Here is a 21,230-nt window from a genome sequence, read left to right as displayed (position 1 = left end):
TAGTCTGATGTTAGACATTTTTTTTTTTTCTAACATTCTATCTAAATGTGTTTCCCCCATCAGTTTCTTGACATCAGCCTCTGTTAATGCTCCCTTGAGCCATGGCAGTCCAAAATGGGTATTTTATCACTGATTAGATTTTTGGTTTAGACAGAAATGCTTCTACTACCTCTGCTGATAATTAGAATGTGTCAAGGGATGATATTTCATTGCTGGTCTTTGGAAGGGTTTGTTTTCTTTTTTAAACGATTTCCAAACGGATTAATTTTTGACCCTGTTGCCTTGATCCCAGAAAATTTCTTTCTGTCTTTGAAATTTCTTGAAAGGAATAAGCGTAATCCACTTTATTTTTGGTTTGTAAAAGCTTTGTGGATGGAGATGCTCCGATGGCACCCACAAAGGGCAGGAGCCTCGCTCTCCTGCCAAGGTGCCACATAAAACAGGCCCTGGTTAAACGGTCACATTTCAACAGGCCCCATCTGAATTCTGCCTAGGTGTTCATCTACCTGAACCAATATACAAAAAGTCTGGCGCTTCAGAACTTTTCACAACCCGGGAAGCACTTCCCAATGCCATTTTTCGGGGTGATTAGGTGTCAGAGCATTATTATTTTAATTAATTACTTAATTTTTTTAGAGACAAGGTCTTGCTCTGTCTCCCAGGCTGGAGTGCAGTAGTGAGATCTTAGCTCACTATAACCTTGAACTCCCAGCTCAAGCAATCCTCCCGCTTCAGCCTCCAGAGTAGCTGGGACTACAGGTGTGGGCCCCCCTCCGGGTAACTTATTTTTTGAAGAGATGAGGTCTCACTGTGTTGTCCAGGCTAGTCTCAGACTCCTGGCCTCAAATGATCCTCTCACCTAGGCCTCCCAAAGGAGGACATTATTACTTGTTGCTTAAAACTAACACCAAAACTCTACTCTTAGTTAATCTTTTTGAGTCCAGGTTACTATATGTAGTTCAGCTACTTAGTCTAGAATGCCCCATAACTTTACTTCTGGGGTATTTAATTTTATTGTCTTTTTATAAATATGAGAACCCATCTTTCTGATAAGTAGAAAAAGGTACAAAGATTAAAATGACCCATCTTTAAAAAGCTATTTCCAAGAAATCAGCAAGTGCCTGGCTATGAGCTCTTAAGGATGCCAGATGCACACACACATTGTGGGAGAAAGGCATTTAAATCAGACAGCACCAAGAGAATAAAGAGTATTCTTATTCTTTAAGAGTATTCTTATTCTTTATTTAAATCAAACAGCACCAAAGAGAATAAAGAGTATTTGTAAGGAGAAAAGGCCCAGAGTACCCATTTTTGAAAGCAGCTTTGGTCCCTTTCTGATGTACATGTGATGATTTTTCAACCCGTGCTGCTCTTTGCTTTCCCCACCGTTCATGAAGCTCTCAGGGGCTCTTACCAGCCTTTCTCTTCCTTCTTCACCAAATCCTGGAACACACTCCGTTTGCCTTGGCTTCCACCTTTCCTTCTTAAAGTCAAAATCTTTGGCCAGACGTGGTGGCTCACATCTGTAATCCCAGCACTTTGGGAGGCTAAGCGGGTGGATTACCTGAGGTCAGGAGTTCGAGATCAGCCTGGCCAACATGGTGAAACTCCATCTCTACTAAAAACATACACACACAAAATTAGCTGTGTGTGGTGGCATATGCCTGTAATCTCAGCTACTCAGGAGGCTGAGGCAGGAGAATTGCTTGAATCCAGGAGGCAGAGGTTGCAGTGAGCAGAGACCGTGCCACTCCACTCCAGCCTGGGTGACAGAGCTGTCTAAAAAAAAAAAAAAAAAAAAGAAAGAAAGTAAAATTCTTTGTAGAATTATGGGGCGAGGAGTATTAGAAGAAACTCAGTGGGTTCAAGTGAGGTTCTTACATTAATTAGGCTAATTGGTATTCTTTTGAGACTACTTAAAAATGTCCTGTAATTATGATTGCATTTGACTTTTCTTTCTATTTAAAAACTGGGGAACTGTATGAAATTCTCTATGGTGATGAAATTTTTAGAGTGTAATGCTTTAAATCTGGTATTTGAAATTTTAGAAGCTGGGGCACATGTGAGTCCTAGAAGGTAGTGAGCACCCTTAGGAGAGTCAGCTGATACCTGGTAAAACCAGGGAATATAAAAGAAAAAGGAAAACTCCAATTATTCCAAAGCTGCAAAAGGAAGAAACAAATGGACCCAGTGCAGAATGAAGGGAGTGGCCTGAAACCTGACTAGGGAGGTCACCTTCCCTGTAACAGGATCTGCTCACATCAATTTCCTGTGTTTTCAGGCAACTGAAAAACTACACAGTTTCATCTACTGCAAAGGGAAGGGTGTGGAGGGAGAAGCAAATGTCCCAAAAGGAGAAAAAAAATAACATGAAGCAGGGAAGCCTCAGAGGGAATGTTGCCAAAAGTTACTGCATATAAAGGAAGTATTTCTGCAAAAAACTGTCTCTGGGGTTTTTAAAGCATTAAATGCTATGAAGAAATGACCACCCATTTCAGAAACTGAATGAATGCACGTAAGCAAAAAACAAAATGTGCAGTTCAGGGAAGGAAATGAACCCATCCAATGCACAGTAAAATATATGTGAACTTCCATTATTAACTTGAAATAAAATGTTTCCTGATGAATTATACACTGATTATCACATATGTGTAGAAGATGAGGTTCATTTAAAAGAAGCTGAAACCCCAAGATAAAAACTGCTTAAACAGTAGAGAAGGTTATTTCTCTCTCATATAGAAGGAGTCTGGAGGTAGATGGTCAAGGGCAGTCTGTGTAGTTTCAAGGAGCATCAAGCATCTGTTACTGTTTGGCCGTATTTGGCATAAGACTTCCAACTTATGGTTGAATATGGCTGCGTGAGCACCAGCCATTGCACCTACCTTTCAGCCAATAGAAAACAGATATGAACAGAGTAGAAAAAATGGGCAAGGGGTGTCTGTCAACTTTATTGTAAGATTTCTTTTTTCCACTTATGTCATATTGATCAAATCCTAGTTGCAGGGCCACATCCGACAGTAAGGAGGCTGGAAACTGTTTTCTGGATAACGACGTGCTCAGCCCCAGATCAGGGGTTTTATAACTAAGAAAAAGGGGATAAACAAAGGCAATGAACAGACTCAGCCACAACCCCTTTCTGCTCCTGGAGTTTATTGGGTACTTACAAGCTGGTTAGCTTGCACAGAGGGGCTATCTGAATTGTCTGATGACTAATTTGTCCTCTATCCCTCCAATCAGCCTGAAGAGATTTTTTTCTTTTTTTCTATTTTTCCTAGTCAGAGTGTGAAGAAGGGCAAACTGTGGCTTTTCTGTGGTTTGCTGTTAGGGCAGCTAGCTGCTGATTCCTGGGAAGGAATTTCAATTCTTCCCATGTGCTCAGAGAGGAAGAAAGCATTTGGTATGTTATTCCCGCTCCCAAAAGAGTTCTCATTTACCCACTTTCCTTCAAGTTATTCTCAAGTAAATATTAAAGTATTTTCTATGTAAATAAACTAAAATCTTGCAATCTGATCTCTAAAAGCACAAGATTGCCGCTTTTCTTTGTATAGTTTTCTCTCCTCCCCTGGCCCCAGTGTAACTTGTTATGGCTATAGGAGGTGGTGGTGCAGACAACAGAACCTACTCTCGTTGGATCTGGAAGAAAGGGCTTTTATTACAGGGCCTTTAATAATTTCTGGCTTGGTAAATTTTCCTCCATCCCTTTGTTTTGAACCTATGTATGTCTTAGTTCAACCATTGTTCAACAATTGTGGAAGACAGTGTGGCGATTCCTCAAAGATCTAGAAGCAGAAATACCATTTGACCCAGCAATTCCATTATTTGGTGTATACCCAAAGGGATATAAATCATTCTGTTATAAAGACACAAGCATGCATACGTTCATTGCCGCACTATTCACAATAGCAGAAACATGGAATCAACCTAAATGCCCATCAAGAATAGACTGGATAAAGAAGATGTGGTACATATGCACCATGGAATACTATGCAGTTCTAAAAAAGGAATGAGATCATGTCCTTTGCAGGTTCATGAATGGAGCTGGAAGCCATTATCCTCAGCAAACTAACACAGGAACGGAAAAGGAAACACCACATGTTCTCACTTATAAGTGGGAGCTGAATGATGAGAACACACGAATGCATGGGGGAGAGCAACACACGCTGGGGCTTATTGGGAGGGAAGCATCAAGAAGAATAGCTAATGGATGCTGGGCTTAATACCTAGGTGATGGGTTGATCTGTGAAGCAAATCGCCATGGCACACGTTTACCTATGTAAGAAACCTGTACATCCTGCACATGTACCCCGGAACTTAAAATGAAAGTTAAAGAAAAAAAAATTTCTGGGAGGCAGAGAGCTCAGCCTAGATGGTATCCAGCCAGAAACAATTCATATGGAAGATATTTAGCTACACGATAGATCTTTCTAGCAGACGCTCGACTGCTCCTAATGTTGCCTGGCATGTGCCACCAGACAAAGGACCCTGGGATGTCCTCACAGCTGCCCAAGATAAACCCAGTGCCTCCGCCTCAGGGTTTGCCAGAAGTTGGGATCTTCCTGTGGTTGACTGCCCCCTGGTGCTCATTTCTGCCTCTCAGATCCTTCTAGTGCACCTGTCTGGCCAACCCTAACCTGCGCAGCAAACTTCCACCCCTGAGACATCTGGGAATGATTTCCTCCAGGTTCTCAGCCTGGTGGTAGATGGAGAAGCTGGAAGGAGGGTGCATTGGGCAAGCCTGGCTGCCAGCTGCCATCTTGGGCAATGCACCCCTGCATTGGGATGGCCCTCGACTCCTTACAAACTGTGTCCCTGCACATGCTCTCCAGAGAAAAACAAGCCTGGGCAAGGATTTGAACCTCAGGAAGGCAAATCTGACCACAGTCAAGAGTCATGACTTGAATTCAAGCTACCCCTAGTCAAGCTGTTTCTCATCATACCTCACCGATTGTCTCCATTTTTTTCTTGAAAATGTAGGCATTTGGCTAGTGGTTCTGGGTGGAATTGTGTACTCCCTCCCTATCAAATTCAAGTGTCGAAGCCCTAATCTCCATGACCTCAGAATGTGACCTTATTTGGAGATAGGGTCTTTACAGAGGTAATTCAATTGAAATGAGGTCCTCAGGCTGGGTCCTCATCCAGTCTGGCTGCTGTCCCTATAAGAAGAAGAGATGAGGACACAGACACTCACAAAGGGATACTCCTATGAGGACACAGAGGGACGCCATCTGCAAGCCAGGAGAGAGGTCTTAGGAGGAACCTGGTCTGCCAACATCTTAATCTTGGACTCCAGCCTCCTGGATGTGAGAACATAAATTTCTGTTGCTTAAGTGACCCCGTGTATGGTACTTTGTCATGACAGCCTAAGCAATTCATACAAATAAGAATACATTTTGCTTTTTCAACAGAAAAATTAGTATTTCTTCAGTGATGATTATACCTTCTTTTTAGTGCTCTTCCTCGCTTAATAAATTTGGAGGAAGATCTGATCTCATTAGTTCTCATTCTGTGCAATCGATACTCATGGATCTGTGCTTATTTGATTATCTAGTACCACAGAGGGCATTTTATATAAGCCAGGGTGCTTCTGGATGGAAGCCCGAGAAACAGAATAATGAGAAATAGATGACTGAGAGGAGGCCAGAGTAAACTCTTACTTTTGGCTCCCAAGTTAGGCTTTGCATTAATCAGAACTTGATTTGAACAATCGAACACTGTGGGTTTCAGAATACTTCTATTTTAGGACAAAGGAGAATTGTTCGCTCTTGGAAAAAGCTTTAAGTTCGGTCTTGGAAAAAGCTTTAAGTACCAAAGAAGGCACTAACTTGGCAAATGGAAAGCTAGAAGAAATGAGAGTTGTGTTTTTATTTGATTTGGGGAATACAATAGATGCAGAAAAGTCCCCTTGCCTGGGACTGTTAATGCCTGAACTTGCTTATTAATCTCTGCCTCTTAGCACAGACCTGGAAAATTGCAATTCTCTGCACCAGCAGCCCCCGTTCATAAATACGGAGCCAGCAGGCAGAGCGAGAAGTGGCTCCGGGCTGTGGGGCTGGCTTGTTGGAGTCCCACACGCCCCAAGCCGCAGAGGGACTGCAACTCGGGAAGTCAGGCAGAAGGACATAGTGGCTCTCTGCATGCTTTGTTCTCAGCTTTTTAAAGAGCTTATGGTCTTTTGTTAAATTGACATTTCATAAAGTGTGATGCTGTATGCCAGCATTATTAGGTGCTACGGGTATAAACTTATTGTTACAATTTTTTTTTTCCTCTGGAGGAATTGACCTTTTCTCTCACACTAGACACCTTATTCTCTGAGTATATCTTGATCCAATGTGGGGTGTAAAGGATAAAATTCCAATCCTTACTTGCTTTGTTACCTGTCTCTTTGGCTTTCTCTGCCTCAAGGGCAAGGGTTTGGGGTCCTTAGGAAGGAATCCCCACTCCTTCTCCTTGGCCAAGTGGCCTTGGTGTGGGGGAGGGGATCCCAGCTAAGAGGGCCTCAGCAGCATAGAACTCTGCATCAGTTAGCTTAATTATATCAAGGGCAACACAGCTGACAGATATTAATTCTTCCAAAGTTAATATCATACTTTGAAGGAAGATAGGACATTCTAAGAACCTTGGCATTAAAATACCCCAATTGCAAGGCATACTTAAGTTAAATGACTGTTATTTCTTTACAGCGTGCTAAAATTTAGGTCCTTTATAGTACGCTATGTGCTGCGACTCCTAATGAAGGCAGACTCCTACTCTGGACTATTACATCCAAATTTACTGCTTGGGCACAAATTTCTGATCTACAGGATTAGGCATTAAGAGGTCATTCATTTCTATCAAATCAATCTTAAAATATGAAGAGTGATAAATATGAAAATTAAAACATTTACCTGTTTGTGTGGTGTGTATGAGTGTGTGTATGGTGTGACGTGTGTGGTCTAATGTGTGTATGTGTGTGGTGTGTGTGGTGTGTGTGTGTGGTGTGTATGTGTGTGTAGTGTGATGTGTGTAATGTGTTTTTGTGTATGTGTGGTATGTGTTTGTGTGTGTAATGTGATGTATTTGTGTGTGTGTGGTATGTTTGTGTGTGTTGTGTGTGTAGTGTGTGTTTGTGTGTGGTGTGTATCAATGTGTGTGGTGAGCGTTGTGTTTGTGTAGAAGTGTGTGGTGGTGTGTTTGTGTATGAGTGCGTGCATGTGGAGTGAGGTGTGTGTGTTGGTGTCTGTGGGGTGTGTGTTTGTGTGTGGGGTGTGTTTGATGTGTGATGTGTGTGGTGTGTGTGTGTAGGTATGTGTGCGTGGTGTGTGTGTAGGGTGTGTTTGTGTGTGTGATGTGTGTGATGTGTGTATGTGTTTGGTCTATGTGTGGGATGTTTGTGTGTGTGTGTTGTGTGTGGTATAGTGTGTTTTATGTGTGATGTGGCGTGATGTGTGTGGTGTGTGTTTATGTGTGGTGTGTTTGTGTGTGATACGATATGTGTGGTTGGTGTGGTGTGTTTGTGTGTGGTGTGTGTAGTGTGTGTTTGTGTGCTATGTGTTTAGTGTGGTGTGAGTGTGTGGGGTATGGGGTGTGTGTGGTGTGTGTGTGTAGTGTGTATTTGATGTGTGATGTAGTGTGATGTGTGTGTGTAGGGTGTGTGTGTGTGATGTGTGTATGTGTTTGGTCTGTGTGTGGGATGTTTGTGTGTGTGTGGTGTGTGTGGTATAGTGTGTTTGATGTGTGATGTGGCGTGATGTGTGTGGGTGTGTGTTTATGTGTGGTGTGTTTGTGTGTGATACGATATGTGTGGTTGGTGTGGTGTGTGTGGTGTGTTTGTGTGTGATATGTGTTTGTGTGCTATGTGTCTGGTGTGGTGTGAGTGTGTGGGGTATGGTGTGTGTGTGGTGTGTGTGTGGGGTATGTATTTGATGTGTGATGTGTGTGGTGTGTGTGTGTAGGTATGTGTGTGTGGTATGTGTGTGTAGGGTGTGTTTGTGTGTGTGATGTGTGTATGTGTTTGGTCTATGTGTGGGATGTTTGTGTGTGTGTGGTGTGTGTGGTATAGTGTGTTTGATGTGTGATGTGGCGTGATGTGTGTGGGTGTGTGTTTATGTGTGGTGTGTTTGTGTGTGATACGATATGTGTGGTTGGTGTGTGTGTGGTGTGTTTGTGTGTGGTGTGTGTGTTGTGTGTTTGTGTGCTATGTGTTTGGTGTGGTGTGAGTGTGTGGGGTATGGTGTGTGTGTGGTGTGTGTGTGTATGTGGTGTGTATTTGATGTGTGATGTGGTGTGATATGTGTGTGTGGTATGTGTGTGGTGTGTGTGTGCAGTGTGTGGTGTGTTTGTGTATGTGGTATGATATGTGTGTTTGATGTGGTGTATGTGTGGTGTGTTTGTGTGTGTGTGGTGTGTGACTGTGTGATGGGTGTGGATGTGTGGGTCTGTGGTGTGTGTGTGTTATGTTGTATGTGTGCGTGTCCGTGTGTTAAAAGTAAAAGCTGCTGTCATGACTTATTGATGGTTCCTCCAATGACCTTACCATGATGACCTGAGAAATGATCTTTCATCATTGTCAACTGGGAAACAAATAGATTTGAGGGTTTCCTTTCCCAAGTTTAGGGGTTAATATATTTTTGAATTGCGCTGTGTTTCAAACTTTTTATCCTTTCTGGGACTGTTGCAGGATCCATGAATAGCTCTGTCATGCCCTAGGTGAATTTTCATGTTCGTTAATTTCCTAGGAATTTATGTTAATTATTTGAAGCCTGCCACTTAGATTGTGAACGCACAGATGAAGACCATTTTTCTGGAAGTGCTATTTCCCACCATCCGTGAGGAGCCCTGGTTGTCGCCCACATCTTGGTTGGTGTCACTGTGGGGCTGTGCCCCTCCCAGGATGACTCCTTGGCAGAAGCCCCACCTGACAACCTTACCTCACACTCGCCAGCGGCCTGCTTTGCTCTTTGAATCTCTGAAATTCTATTACTGAGTTGTGCATTTACCTTTCCATTTGTTTTCCTGGGGAAGGAGGGGACTAGGTTTGTTCTCTGCTCTCTCCCAGCCCCCAGGACAGGGATGGCTCTCTCAGACCACTCGCCGAAAGCATGAATTTGCTATAGTTCCCCCAGACTGCCTGGTAAGCCAGCAGATTTTGCAAGCTGGTTGACTGTATTATGTGTTTAGACTTGGACCATCCAAGAGATGCTTTTCCCCCAGAGCTATATTAACTGGTCCATAAAGAAGTCTATCAACTTGGTCTACATCTAAGGAGATGAAGTAGCATAACACCATAGAATGAAAACAAGATTTGGAACAAGACCCGGATCCCAAGTCAGGCTTGGCCAGTCTTCACAACGTGATCTTAAGCGAGGCCATTCTAGAATGAGGATGATGAATGTTTCCTGCAGCTCTCATAAATGACTACGTAAGTCCAAACTACAGACTACAGAAGCCCAAATTCTCCATGTAAAATAGAGAATCATAATATATAGATTCTTTATAATGTAAAGCTACTTTAAAACCTATGAAGCCCCCCAATTAGGTCAGGTGCTGTTATAGGCTGAATCGTGTCGTCTCCCCACCCAAATTAATATGTGGAAGCTCTAACCTCCAGTACTCCAGGGTGTCACTGCATTTGGAGATGGTTAAAGAGATGGTTAATTGATTAATGTTAAATTAATGTCCTCACGTGGTGAGGACACAGCAAAAAACGTGGCCATCTGCAAGCCATGGAGAGAGGCCTCAGGAGACACCACACCTACCAACACCTTCATCTCCAACTTCTGGCCTCCAGAACTGTGGGAAAATAAATTCCTGTTGGTAAAGCCATCTAGTCTCTGGTATTTTGTTATGGCAGCCTGAGCAAACTAATACTCTTCTCGACAAGTATCTGCTGATGGACTATGGGACTGATGTGAGAACCTCTGCTGCAGCACCAAACTCTGTTTTATCAGAATAGATAAATGCAAGTGGAATTCTAGTTTATCAAAGCATTTTTCTGTTCTTTGGATTTTCATGACAATACCAGAGACTTAAAAAAATAGAGACAGGATCTCGTTATGTTGCCCAGGCTGGTATCAAACTCCTGAGCTCAAGTGACCCTCCTACCTTGGCCTCCCAAAGTACTGGAATTACAGGTGTGAGTCACCGTGCCTGGCCCAGAGACTCATAATATTCATTTGGGATTGTCTTCAACTGGTAGTGTAATAGTTCCTAACCTTTATATTTATGATTCTCTATTTTACATTTGCCCATCAAATGATCTATAAAAGAAAATCTACTTGAGTATATGAGGGAGGATCTATTTAATGCTCAGGAAGGAGTGGTTTTTATTGCCATTCCATCTTTAAGAAGGGCTACCTGAGCTTTCTCTTATGACATAATAAAACATAATTGCACAGGCCACCTTCTATTCAGTTTCTGTGGGGAAAAGGCAGTATTTCAGGAAAGTAGCATAAGAAATGTCTATACTAGTGCAAAGTTTAAACTTGAATAGGACTGTTTTGCTTCCTAGTGGAGGTTGTGGCAGAACTGAATCAGGGGACGTTCCAAGCCTCAGGGAGCATCATTTCTTCATTATTCAATGACAATTGGCGGAGCTCTGTGTCAGGTTTAATGAGGTTTCTGCTCAGAGGGAAAAGCCTCATTGCTTGGAGCCATTTTGCAGCTACACGCTTTGTTGAGAAAGGGCAATGTGACAGGTAGACAGGTAAAGGACAGGTAGCTACATAATGTAGCAGTTCATGTAACTGCCCAGCCTGATAGATTTTGATTGTCACTTCCTTTGAGGTGAGATCTTGCAGGTGATGGACTGGGCTGAAGTCTGAAGGGCTTGTGAGGAATAATGGCCCTCCAGGCACACAGGACGTTGAATTGTGGGGCCGTTTTTTTTTTTTTTTTTTTTTTAAGCAAAAACTCTTTATTTTTAAGAAAAAGGTACGATTTCTCATTTTCTATTCTTGGCATACATTTTAACTGTTTCTGATGAAACCCAAACCTCCTGAACACATTTCGGTGTTATTCAAAATTTAAACTTCTTCTATATTTGGATTAAAATATCTGTTCACAAATGAGCTGTGCAAATGGATCACTTTTTTTTTTTACTTCAAACTTTCTTTGAATAAATTAAACAGCATAACACCAACATTTCCTCTATAATCAACTGTGATACTAGCTATACATTTTTTACAATTATTTTTTATTATTATACTTTAAGTTCTAGGGTACATGTGCATAACGTGCAGGTTTGTTACATATGTATACTTGTGCCATGTTGCTGTGTTGCACCCATCAACTCGTCAGCACCCATCAACTCGTCATTTACATCAGGTATAACTCCCAATGCAATCCCTCCCCCCTCCCCCCCTCCCCATGATAGGCCCCGGTGTGTGATGTTCCCCTTCCCGAGTCCAAGTGATCTCATTGTTCAGTTCCCACCTATGAGTGAGAACATGCGGTGTTTGGTTTTCTGTTCTTGTGATAGTTTGCTAAGAATGATGGTTTCCAGCTGCATCCATGTCCCTACAAAGGACACAAACTCATCCTTTTTTATGGCTGCATAGTATTCCATGGTGTATATGTGCCAGATTTTCTTAATCCAGTCTGTCACTGATGGACATTTGGGTTGATTCCAAGTCTTTGCTATTGTGAATAGTGCCGCAATAAACATACGTGTGCATGTGTCTTTATAGCAGCATGATTTATAATCCTTTGGGTATATACCCAGTAATGGGATGGCTGGGTCATATGGTACATCTAGTTCTAGATCCTTGAGGAATTGCCATACTGTTTTCCATAATGGTTGAACTAGTTTACAATCCCACCAACAGTGTAAAAGTGTTCCTATTTCTCCACATCCTCTCCAGCACCTGTTGTTTCCTGACTTTTTAATGATCGCCATTCTAACTGGTGTGAGATGGTATCTCATTGTGGTTTTGATTTGCATTTCTCTGATGGCCAGTCAATCTTCCTAGAGGAAGGCCGAGACGGGTGGATCACAAGGTCAGGAGATCGAGACCATCCTGGGTAACATGGTGAAACCCCATCTCTACTAAAAAATACAAAAAACTAGCCGGGCGAGGTGACGGGCGCCTGTAGTCCCAGCTACTCAGGAGGCTGAGGCAGGAGAATGGCATGAACCCGGGAGGCGGAGCTTGCAGTGAGCTGAGATCCGGCCACTGCACTCCAGCCTGGGCGACAGAGCAAGACTCCATCTCAAAAAAAAAAAAAACCCTAGAGGAAAACCTAGGTAGTACCATTCAGGACATAGGCAGGGGCCGTTTTTTTGAGCTATAATAATCAGTAAGTCGGGTTTCCCCTCGCCTTCTGGTGGAGTTGGAATTGCTGTTCTCTTACATCAAATCTGCTAATTGGCATGAATATCCTCTTGACTGTTCTGTAATCAGCTTGAGAATTTCAGAATGTCTGGGCAGAGTGGGAAAAGGTCGAATTCCAGGACCTGAGGCAAATACAAGCAATGACAACTGTGAAGCCCTGGACGGCTTACAAGGTATTTTGGTGAAATACTTCTTAAAAGGAAAAGCCGTGGACAAGTCAAATGTAGTGGAGTTAAACAAAAGAATGATTCCAGAATTAGGCGTCTCTCTGACCCAGAACAGGTTCTCAGAACTCCAGCCTGCCACGTGGTTAGGCAGCTTTCACGGGCAGAAAGCAGACAGGAGGCACCGAGGCAGTTTAACTGGTTACAGAGCAGCATTTTGCCCTGTTGGAGTAAGTTGCCCACCTGTGATTGACTGAAAATGGGCTGCTGTGATTGATGGAGACCTCACTGTTTGTTGACCAGAGCGTACCTGTACAGTACTCCTGAGTTAGACTTCTAGTTAGTTTTTGTACTAAGGAAGATTGTATTTTTATTTGAGGATCGGAGTATGGAGGCATCCTCAGGCCAATTGTAATTTAGTCTAACCTGCTGCTTGCTCAGGCTGAAAAGCCACCATTGAGACTGGGTGTGGCCAAAGTGATGTTCCAGTACAGGTGGCAGAATCCTACGTGCAAATGTCAGGGAGAGGCCACCCAGTCCAGACCCAAGCCTTCAGACATCTGTGTGAAGGAGCAAGTGGAAATATGACAGAAATGATTGTACTGCAATCTGGACATGACAATGGCATTCATTTCGATCGTACCACTCATTTAGATGCCCTGCTCCCACCTGGACACAGAAGCTCTGAAAAGGCCTCTAGGCCACTAGGAGGGCATGGTGCGTGTCCTCGTAGCTAAGGAGAATGTCCTTCTACATTGTCCAAGCTTTACAGTGACTTGACTTGTGAATTGTGGACTGTATGGGTCGGCAGAGGGAGGTCTCTCTTTTGAACACATTCTTTTTTGAGACGGAGTCTTGCTCTGTCCCCCAGCCTGGAGTGCAGTGGTGTGATCTTGGCTCACTGCAAGCTCCACCTCCCAGGTTCACGCCTTTCTCCTGCCTCAGCCTCCCGAGTAGTTGGGACTACAGGTGCCTGCCACCACGCCTGGCTAATTATTTGTATTTTTAGTAGAGACGGGGTTTCACCGTGTTAGCCAGGGTGGTCTTGATCTCCTGATCTTGTGATCTGCCCGCCTCAGCCTCCCAAAGTGCTGGGATTACAGGTGTGAGCCACCGCACACGGCCAAACAAATTTTAAGGATATTCTTTCTGCCTTGTATTTCTGGGCTGGGGCCATCTTGCAACAAGCCCAGCAAACAGCTGACCACGATGGCCCTGTGGGCATCCATGATGGAAAGTGCTCTCTTCCTCCCTGGATTAGGGCCTGAGTGATCCATGAATCACACCACTGAGCAGACACAGACACCCTGAGGCTGGAGAGCCACTTTACTGCCCACGTCCCCTTCACTGGCCTTTGCAGCTGTGGCCATGCCATGCCCAGTACAGTGTGGCCTGTTCTTTAAGGTACCATCGAGTGTTGATCTGAACATAAACCTAACACTGGGAGCCAGGTAGCACAGGCTTTTGTTTTCTAGATGAGAAAACTGAGCACCAGAGAAGCTAAGAACCTTTTCCAGAGTCACAGAGTAGTCAGAGGCAATCCCCAAATTCAGATTTTACCCGGACTCCACAGCCCTGCTTCTGCCGGGTACCTCACTCCGTGCGGGGAGTATCTAAGTGTGAGGAGAGAGGCAGCCTCTCATCCCCAAGGAGACTGAGGGCTTTGGCTGCTGGGACACGAGGCCTGTGCTTTTTGTTTTTGTTTTTGTTTGAGACAGGTCTCACTCTGTTGCCCAGGCTGGAGTGCCCGGGACTGATGGGGCTGGGGAGGCTCCTCACGGGGCCACCCTGCTCCTGTGGTCTTGTCACTATCACTGGGGTCATTCTTGGGGAACCTTGGCAGGCTCCAAGACCCTGAAGAGTGGTTCTGGGCCTGGCTGTGGTCCCTTCCCTTACTCTCCTCCCCAACCCTCGTGCCTTCTGAATCTGGGGTATTTAGAACTGCACTTTCCTGACTTCCAGAGCCACAGGCCATTTGTATTGAACCCTGTGCCTGTGCCGCCGAGTCTAATTGGTTGTCCCTTCTCCACTGCAGTCGGGTGCCCCGTTCTCTTCCTTACACACTCCTGGCTGGCTCAGTGGAAGGAACTCCTGTCACTCCTCTAACAGCATCTGACCCTCCCCCGGGACTGGCCTACCTATCTGAAGTATACACAGAAAGTAGCAATTCCTTAAATGTCAGTGGTTTCTTCATTAAACAATGTAATATTTTTCAAAAGAGGAATCAGTCTATCACTTGTGGCTGAGATATTATTTTAAGATATAAGTGCAAAATTGATTTTTGTGACCTGTCCTCACTGTTTCATTATGCATTTCCTTAATATACATAATTTTCGGAGTCTTCATTTGTCATTTGTCAAAAAATAATATTGCCACTTTCTTCCATTATTATAAAAGAGGAAAGATGAATCAGGCCCTTTTAAAACTTCAGATTGCAGCAGCATTTTAAATTTGAAAGAGTAACTTCCCCTCCTCCTTGGAATCAGAGTGAATTTTTCCCCTTTGCACTCACTGTACAGTCGATGCAAGGATTCCTCTGGGAGTAGGAGGATTTGGGACTATAAACCATCTTATGAAAAATGACAATTCCTAGTGCTGTAGATGCTTCCTAACCAAGGATGTTATTGGTACTAAAGGGTTTATTGCCATCAGCACAAACACTGAAGCCATTTGCATTTTGGGCTTGCTAGACACTTGCCCTCCAGTTCCGGGCTCATGTGATAACATTAATTAACCACTTTTAAAGCAGCTACTTGAGCCACAGGAAACTTTTACTTCCCCCAGTGATCCTACCCCTTATGGTTCTCCAAAGAAAGGGCCCTGGCAATGTAGAAGACAATGTGAATAGCTACCTGGAGTGTGAGAAACAGTTCCACTTGTCTCTCTATCATTTGGGCTGTCGTGGATTAAAAAGGAAGTGCCCCCCTCCCCTGCCTCTGAAATATTCTGAAGCATTGGTGCACTCAACATCTCTGCTTTTATGAGCATTGGCAGCAAGTTTGAAATAGAAGACAACAGTTCTCTGATTTGGGTCATGGCTGCATCAGTCCTACAAGGCTTCCAAAGCCAGAGCTGACATTCCCTCCTGTTAGGTGAGGGTATAATTGAAGGGCTCCTTCATATTATACCAGGTAGAAGCTGCTTAGGTGCTAGGAAAATTGAGAGGAGGCTGCTTACGGATCTGCAGAGGAAATGTTACCCAACCAGATGCATCTGAAATAAGTGCTGATGCATCTCATCAGCTATTACCTGTCTATCTCATCTATCTATTACCTGTCTATCTGTATCTATCTATCATCTACTTATGTTTGTATGTATGTATGTATGTAGGTATCTATCTATCATCTACTTATGTATACATGTATGCATGTATCTAAGTATCTATCCATCCATCCACCTATCTATCCATCTATGTTCATCTGTCTGTCTATGTATCTATCTATGTATCTATGTATCTATCTATGTATCTATGTATCTATCTATGTATCTATCTATCTATGTATCTATCTATCTATCTATCTATCTATCTATCTATCTATCTATCTATCTATCTATCTATCTAATCTATCCATCCATGTATCTATCTATCTATCTATCTATCTATCTATCTATCTATCTATCTATCTATCTATCTATCTATCTAATCTATCCATCCATGTATCTATCTGTCTGTCTGTCTGTCTATCTATCTATCTATCTATCTATCTATCTATCTATCTATCTATCCTATCTATCATCTTCTATATCTATCTATCTTTCTATCATCTTCTATATCTATCATCTACTTATGTATATATGTATGTGTCTAAGTATCTATCCATCCATCCACCTATTGATCCATCTATCTCTGTCTATCCATCTATCTATCTATCTATCTATCTATCTATCTATCTTCTATCTATATCTATCTATTTATCTATCTACTATCTATCTATCTATCTATCTGTCTGTCTGTCTGTCTGTCTGTCTATCTATTGCAAGCAGGAGAATAGGCAGGCCTTACCTGAAATCCTCAAGGAACCCCAGCTTCCTCCACCCTCTCCGATAGAGCTGGTGCCTGAACATTATTATGCAAAGTCCCTAAACAAGGTAGTGGATGATGAACTCAGGCTGCCTGCAGATAGTCAGGAATAGAGCCCGTGTCCTGCTCCCTGGCTAGGGCTTTTCCTCTGCCTCAGAATGCCCCCAGTTCTCCCATCTCCAAGCTGGTTGTGCTCCTCACAGGGTTGGCCTCCTCTGCTCTAGGTACAAGCCCAGGGTGGCAGCGAGGCTCTTGGTCCAAGTCCCAGGAGAGGTGAGTTCTGTCCCCAGTTCTGGCTCGAGGTAACTCCAAGGCCTCCTTTGTCCTTGGATCTCAATTCTGGCTATACCTGAGAGCCTTTTTAAAAAGTGTAGATGTCTGGCCTCCCCGCAGGGACACGGATTTCTCAACATCAATCTTGCTCTTAGGAGCACCCTTCCCACTGCAGCTGGGCAAGGAGGAAGCCTGGAGTTTGGGGTGGGACCCTCATGCCTGTATTTTAAAAAGAAAGAAAAAGAAAAAGGATGCCTTTGATGAATCTGATGTCTAGTCTTCATTAGACTACAGGCATTTATTATTTTATTTTAGTTTTTTATTTCCATAGGTGTTTGGGGAGCAGGTGGTGTTTGCTTACATGAGTAAGTTTTTCAGTGGTGCTTTGTAAGATTTTGATGCACCCATCACCCAAGCAGCATACACTATACACTCTACGTCCATACCACCCTGAACACGCCGGGTCTGATCAGACTGAAGGCCTTTGAAAGACATTTACCTTCCACGACTGAAGAATTTTATTGATTTATTTGTTTTTCCTTCTTGGCTGCACTGGCCCTGTGCTGTAGTAAGGTACACAGCACAGAGGCCCAAGCCTTTGCTCCCTCCTCCACCCCCTGCTTTATATCCTGTCACCGTGCAAATTGGTGAAATCCCTCCACCTTAGCAAGCCATTTGCCAAGCCTACCTCACAGGAACAAGAATGTAAGCTTTGTGAAAGTTCAGTCGAACTATGAAGATCAAATGGTGTCATCCCATCTTGACGATGATAAAGATGGAAGCCCTGATTGCAATAAGCAAATCTTCCCTGAGAATGACACATAGAATTACACATGGAAACTCAGTGTACGACTTTGCTAACTCAGTAGCTGTGAATATCAGCTACCATTGGGCCAATGTCTTAGCAATATTTAAATGGTACCTATGTAAGATAGCAGGTGAAAGTAACAGCACAGCCAATATTAAAACCATATATCAAGATGGTCATTGAGAACAGAAAATCATGTGCAGAAAGTACATGAAGTGTTGAGACTGTGTCCTTGAGTTTTATTGTCCTGCTCAGGTGGTAGATTCTGAGCTCTGTCAAAACAGTCCACTGGATTTTACTTTGCAAATGAGCTCTTGTGCTGGGGTGTAAGTCAAGCCCCTGTGTGTGCCCCAAGGTGGACTCCCTGGCTTCACTTATCTAGTGGGGCTGTCTGCTTTCCTATTTTCAGCTCAGTGACTGCCTTCTGTTTGTGTTTGTCTTGCTACAGATGGACAGAAGAAAGTTCAAGAAGAATTTGACATTGACATGGATGCACCAGAGACAGAACGTGCAGCGGTGGCCATTCAGTCTCAGTTCAGAAAATTCCAGAAGAAGAAGGCTGGGTCTCAGTCCTAGCGGGAGAGCCCCCTCCTATTCCACCTGAAAACACCAAACTCAACCATTATCTGTCAAGAAATTAAACGAACAACACCCTAGAGAGAAGTCATCCACACACAATCCACACACGCACAGCAAACCTCCAATGCATGTACAGAAACCTGTGATATTTAGACCCTTGTAGGAAGGTATAGACAATGGAATTGTGAGTAGCTTAATCTCTATGTTTCTCTCCATTTTCATTCCTCCTGCAACTATTTTCCTTGATGTTGTAATAAAATGAAGTTAAGATGAGTGAATTCAAGTGTCTGCCTTTCTCTCTCTCTTTATTTTACCCGACGTTAGAGATGACTGTGAGCCACGTGTCTATTTCCTCCTTCTCTTAGGAGTCAGAGACGTAACACGTTGTCTTCTGTTAGGAGCTTTTTTGCTGGGAGTGAGAGATCCATTTTCAGCCATGCCTGCCTCATTCGGAGAGTCCTAAGTGCTGGCTGGCGATGGCAATATATTTTCTTCTTATCATGGGAATAGAGCCCTGCATCCTCGGGTGCCGAAGACTCAGAAGTTTCCCTGGGGAATTATGACTGATCCAGGAGAATAAAACGGGAGAAGGTGATGCGTATGTGTTTGGAGCGTCCCCAGATTTACTCAGCAGACCCATTTCAGATCTCCAAAGGGGACACCCTAGCCTGTGAGAGGCCATTCTGCGGCTTACCTGCAGTACTCTGCACCTGTGTGACTCCAGGGTACTGGCACCTTCTCCAGACTCCCCAACTTCCTCCATGCTGTGATTTGCCACCTGGTAGGGTTATTTATTACAACCTGTAATTTAGAGAAGCTATCAGGCTTCTCTTCCGCTCCATTTTCTCCCCCTGCAAACCTTGCAGGTAAACTGTTCTGCAAATCCCAAAGTGGTTTTGTAGGCACTGAGGAGAGGTCCATCACACGGAGAGGACCTCGCCGTCACTGATTCGGGAACCAGTTGGTTGGGTGGGTACCCGCCTTGGGAGGCACTTGTGGTTTTTGTTTGAACTTTTCCACATGATAACGTGATGTGTAAGTCACATCTCATCTTCAACTTCCTGAGATGCTTGAGATGCTCCATGACTGCTCTTGTATACTGTGGGACATTGCATGTCTTTCCTTTGCCAGCTCCTTAACCAAGGGTCAAGGTGGAGCATGAAGAATAATGGGAAAAGGGGCAAGGGATGACGCCATGTGTGTGCATGGGTGTGTGGATGTAAGGGATGGTGAGTGAGGCATGGGTAGGGCACTGACTGCAGGTGGACGTGCTGCTGTTCCTGCAGCAGGGCCCCATTTATTGTCGGGAGGGCACAGGTTGAGAAACACTGGCATGCTTGGGTGATTTACTGTCTCAAAAATCCCTCTGAAAATGTGCATATTTTCTTGTGTAAGGAAATCTCTCCTGCCAGATAATTCCCTGTGGTTGTTAGAGACAGGGAAAACTCATAGACTCTGATCAATTTCCAATCATCAGAGAGCTAAATAGGATACTTTGGCCCTAACAACCAGTGAGGGCTCTGAGGGACTCCTGATGTTGGGGTCCCTACTGAAAAGAGGAACACAGGCTGAGGGGACATTCCAGGAAAAGCTTCCTGAGATACAGGGGTATGAATGCCAAAGAAATCAGATGAGTCTCGATGTAGTCTTCTTTGGCATTCCCTTAAGCTACCAATGTAAAGTAAGCCAGGAACAAAACAAACACTTACAAATTTTGGATCAATTTCACCACACCTTATACTTCAAGCACCCCCATCCTCTGAATATTTCACATAAAGGAAGCAGGGACGCTGTCTATACTGGCTGCACTCTGGCTGGTGCTCACCCCACACTGACCCCTCTGGAAGCTAATCTGGCTTATAATGAGGATGCTTTCTTTACAGGGGACTCTCTATGCAGAACAGAAAATTCCAATGGAGTGGTTCGTCCCTATGTCCCCAAAGGACTGGGAATATTCTTTCAGTAACAATGGCCCATTGGGGGAAGAAGGATGAAAGTGGGGTGAGAGACGTGAAATTTGGAGAGGTCCCTTAAAGACTGTGATGTGCCTCTCTTTTTCCCATCACAGGACAGGGTTATAACTGCTTTCCTTTGAGCCACAGGGATGAATTTAACTGTTCACTTCCCAGGTAGATTCATGAGGGTCTAGAGCTTCAGCTAACAGCATGGGGAATATTCCAAATGCGCCCCCGCTCAGCATAGGAACTGGGTATGTTGAGTCTATGGTCTCATAAAACCAGAAGAAGGACAAGGGATTGTGGCTGCAGGCTAGGGAGCACCTTTTCCTTACCATGGGCTGCAGTATTTATTTAGGGTAAAGGAAGGAAACTCCTGAGGTGCTACGGGCTGCCAGCAATTTGGAGCATCACTAATTCAATGTCCCTTCAGCCATGTGTATTCAACTCCTGCTGTGGGTGTGGACTTGGTGCAGTGGCTGCAAAGCAGGACAGTCCTTGTCAAGGTGCTGTTAGGCTGGTGGGGAAGGGACGAGGATAAGCAGATGCTGGAACAGAAGGAGGGGCACAGCAAGGCAGAGCATGGAGAATCAATCTCTCAAGTCTTCTCCAGGTACATCCACACTTGGCAGAGAACTGAAGGCTGAGAGGAGTTCCTGGGTAAATAAGGGCGGTGGCTGGTGGAGAAGTGTCTGGGCAAAGTCCTTGAGAAGGAAGTGCCCAGTTTTGCTGTTCCAGAGGCTGAATTTATCAGTGCACGTCAGCCTGGGGGATGTGACTCTGCTCTCTGAACTTGGGGAGGCCAGGAGGCAAGAACCCAAGTATTTGAGACTTGAAACTGGATCCATCTTTGACTTACAGGTCAGTCAAGTGACACAGAGAAGTTACCTACCTCAAGTAGCCAGTTTCTTTAACAGCAAAGTGATGATAAAATCTTTGTGGTAAAGTGGTTGGCAAAGTATTAGGAATTTAGAATGAGGCAAAATGCATTAGTGTCTGGCTCAGTGTAGGTGTCCAATAAAGGTAAGCTATAATTATTGATAAACCCATGTGGTAAAGAGTCAACCATGGCTTCCCTTATCAACACACAACACACAACACCTCACTCAACTGAAGCCACAA

The 21,230-nt window shown here is 44.0% G+C and overlaps 1 protein-coding gene across 13 annotated transcripts in view; it reads left to right on the top strand.

Annotated features, from left to right (window-relative positions):
- PCP4 (Purkinje cell protein 4) overlaps positions 1-18,431 on the top strand; it is a 485,020-nt gene extending 466,589 nt beyond the window's left edge. For all 13 annotated transcript variants that reach the window (XM_050784608.1, XM_050784611.1, XM_050784610.1 and 10 more), the window contains one exon: positions 18,023-18,431. In XM_050784608.1, coding sequence (XP_050640565.1) covers positions 18,023-18,150 — 128 coding nt within the window. In that variant the 3' untranslated portion in view covers positions 18,151-18,431. The remainder of the gene's footprint in view (positions 1-18,022) is intronic.
- Positions 18,432-21,230: the final 2,799 nt, after the last annotated feature.

The sequence above is a fragment of the Macaca thibetana genome, chromosome 3 (assembly GCF_024542745.1).
Source record: "Macaca thibetana thibetana isolate TM-01 chromosome 3, ASM2454274v1, whole genome shotgun sequence".
Taxonomy (NCBI): Eukaryota; Metazoa; Chordata; class Mammalia; order Primates; family Cercopithecidae; genus Macaca; species Macaca thibetana.
The sequence above is the reverse complement of the archived record's forward strand: the minus strand, read 5'-3'. Positions and strand labels throughout refer to the sequence as shown.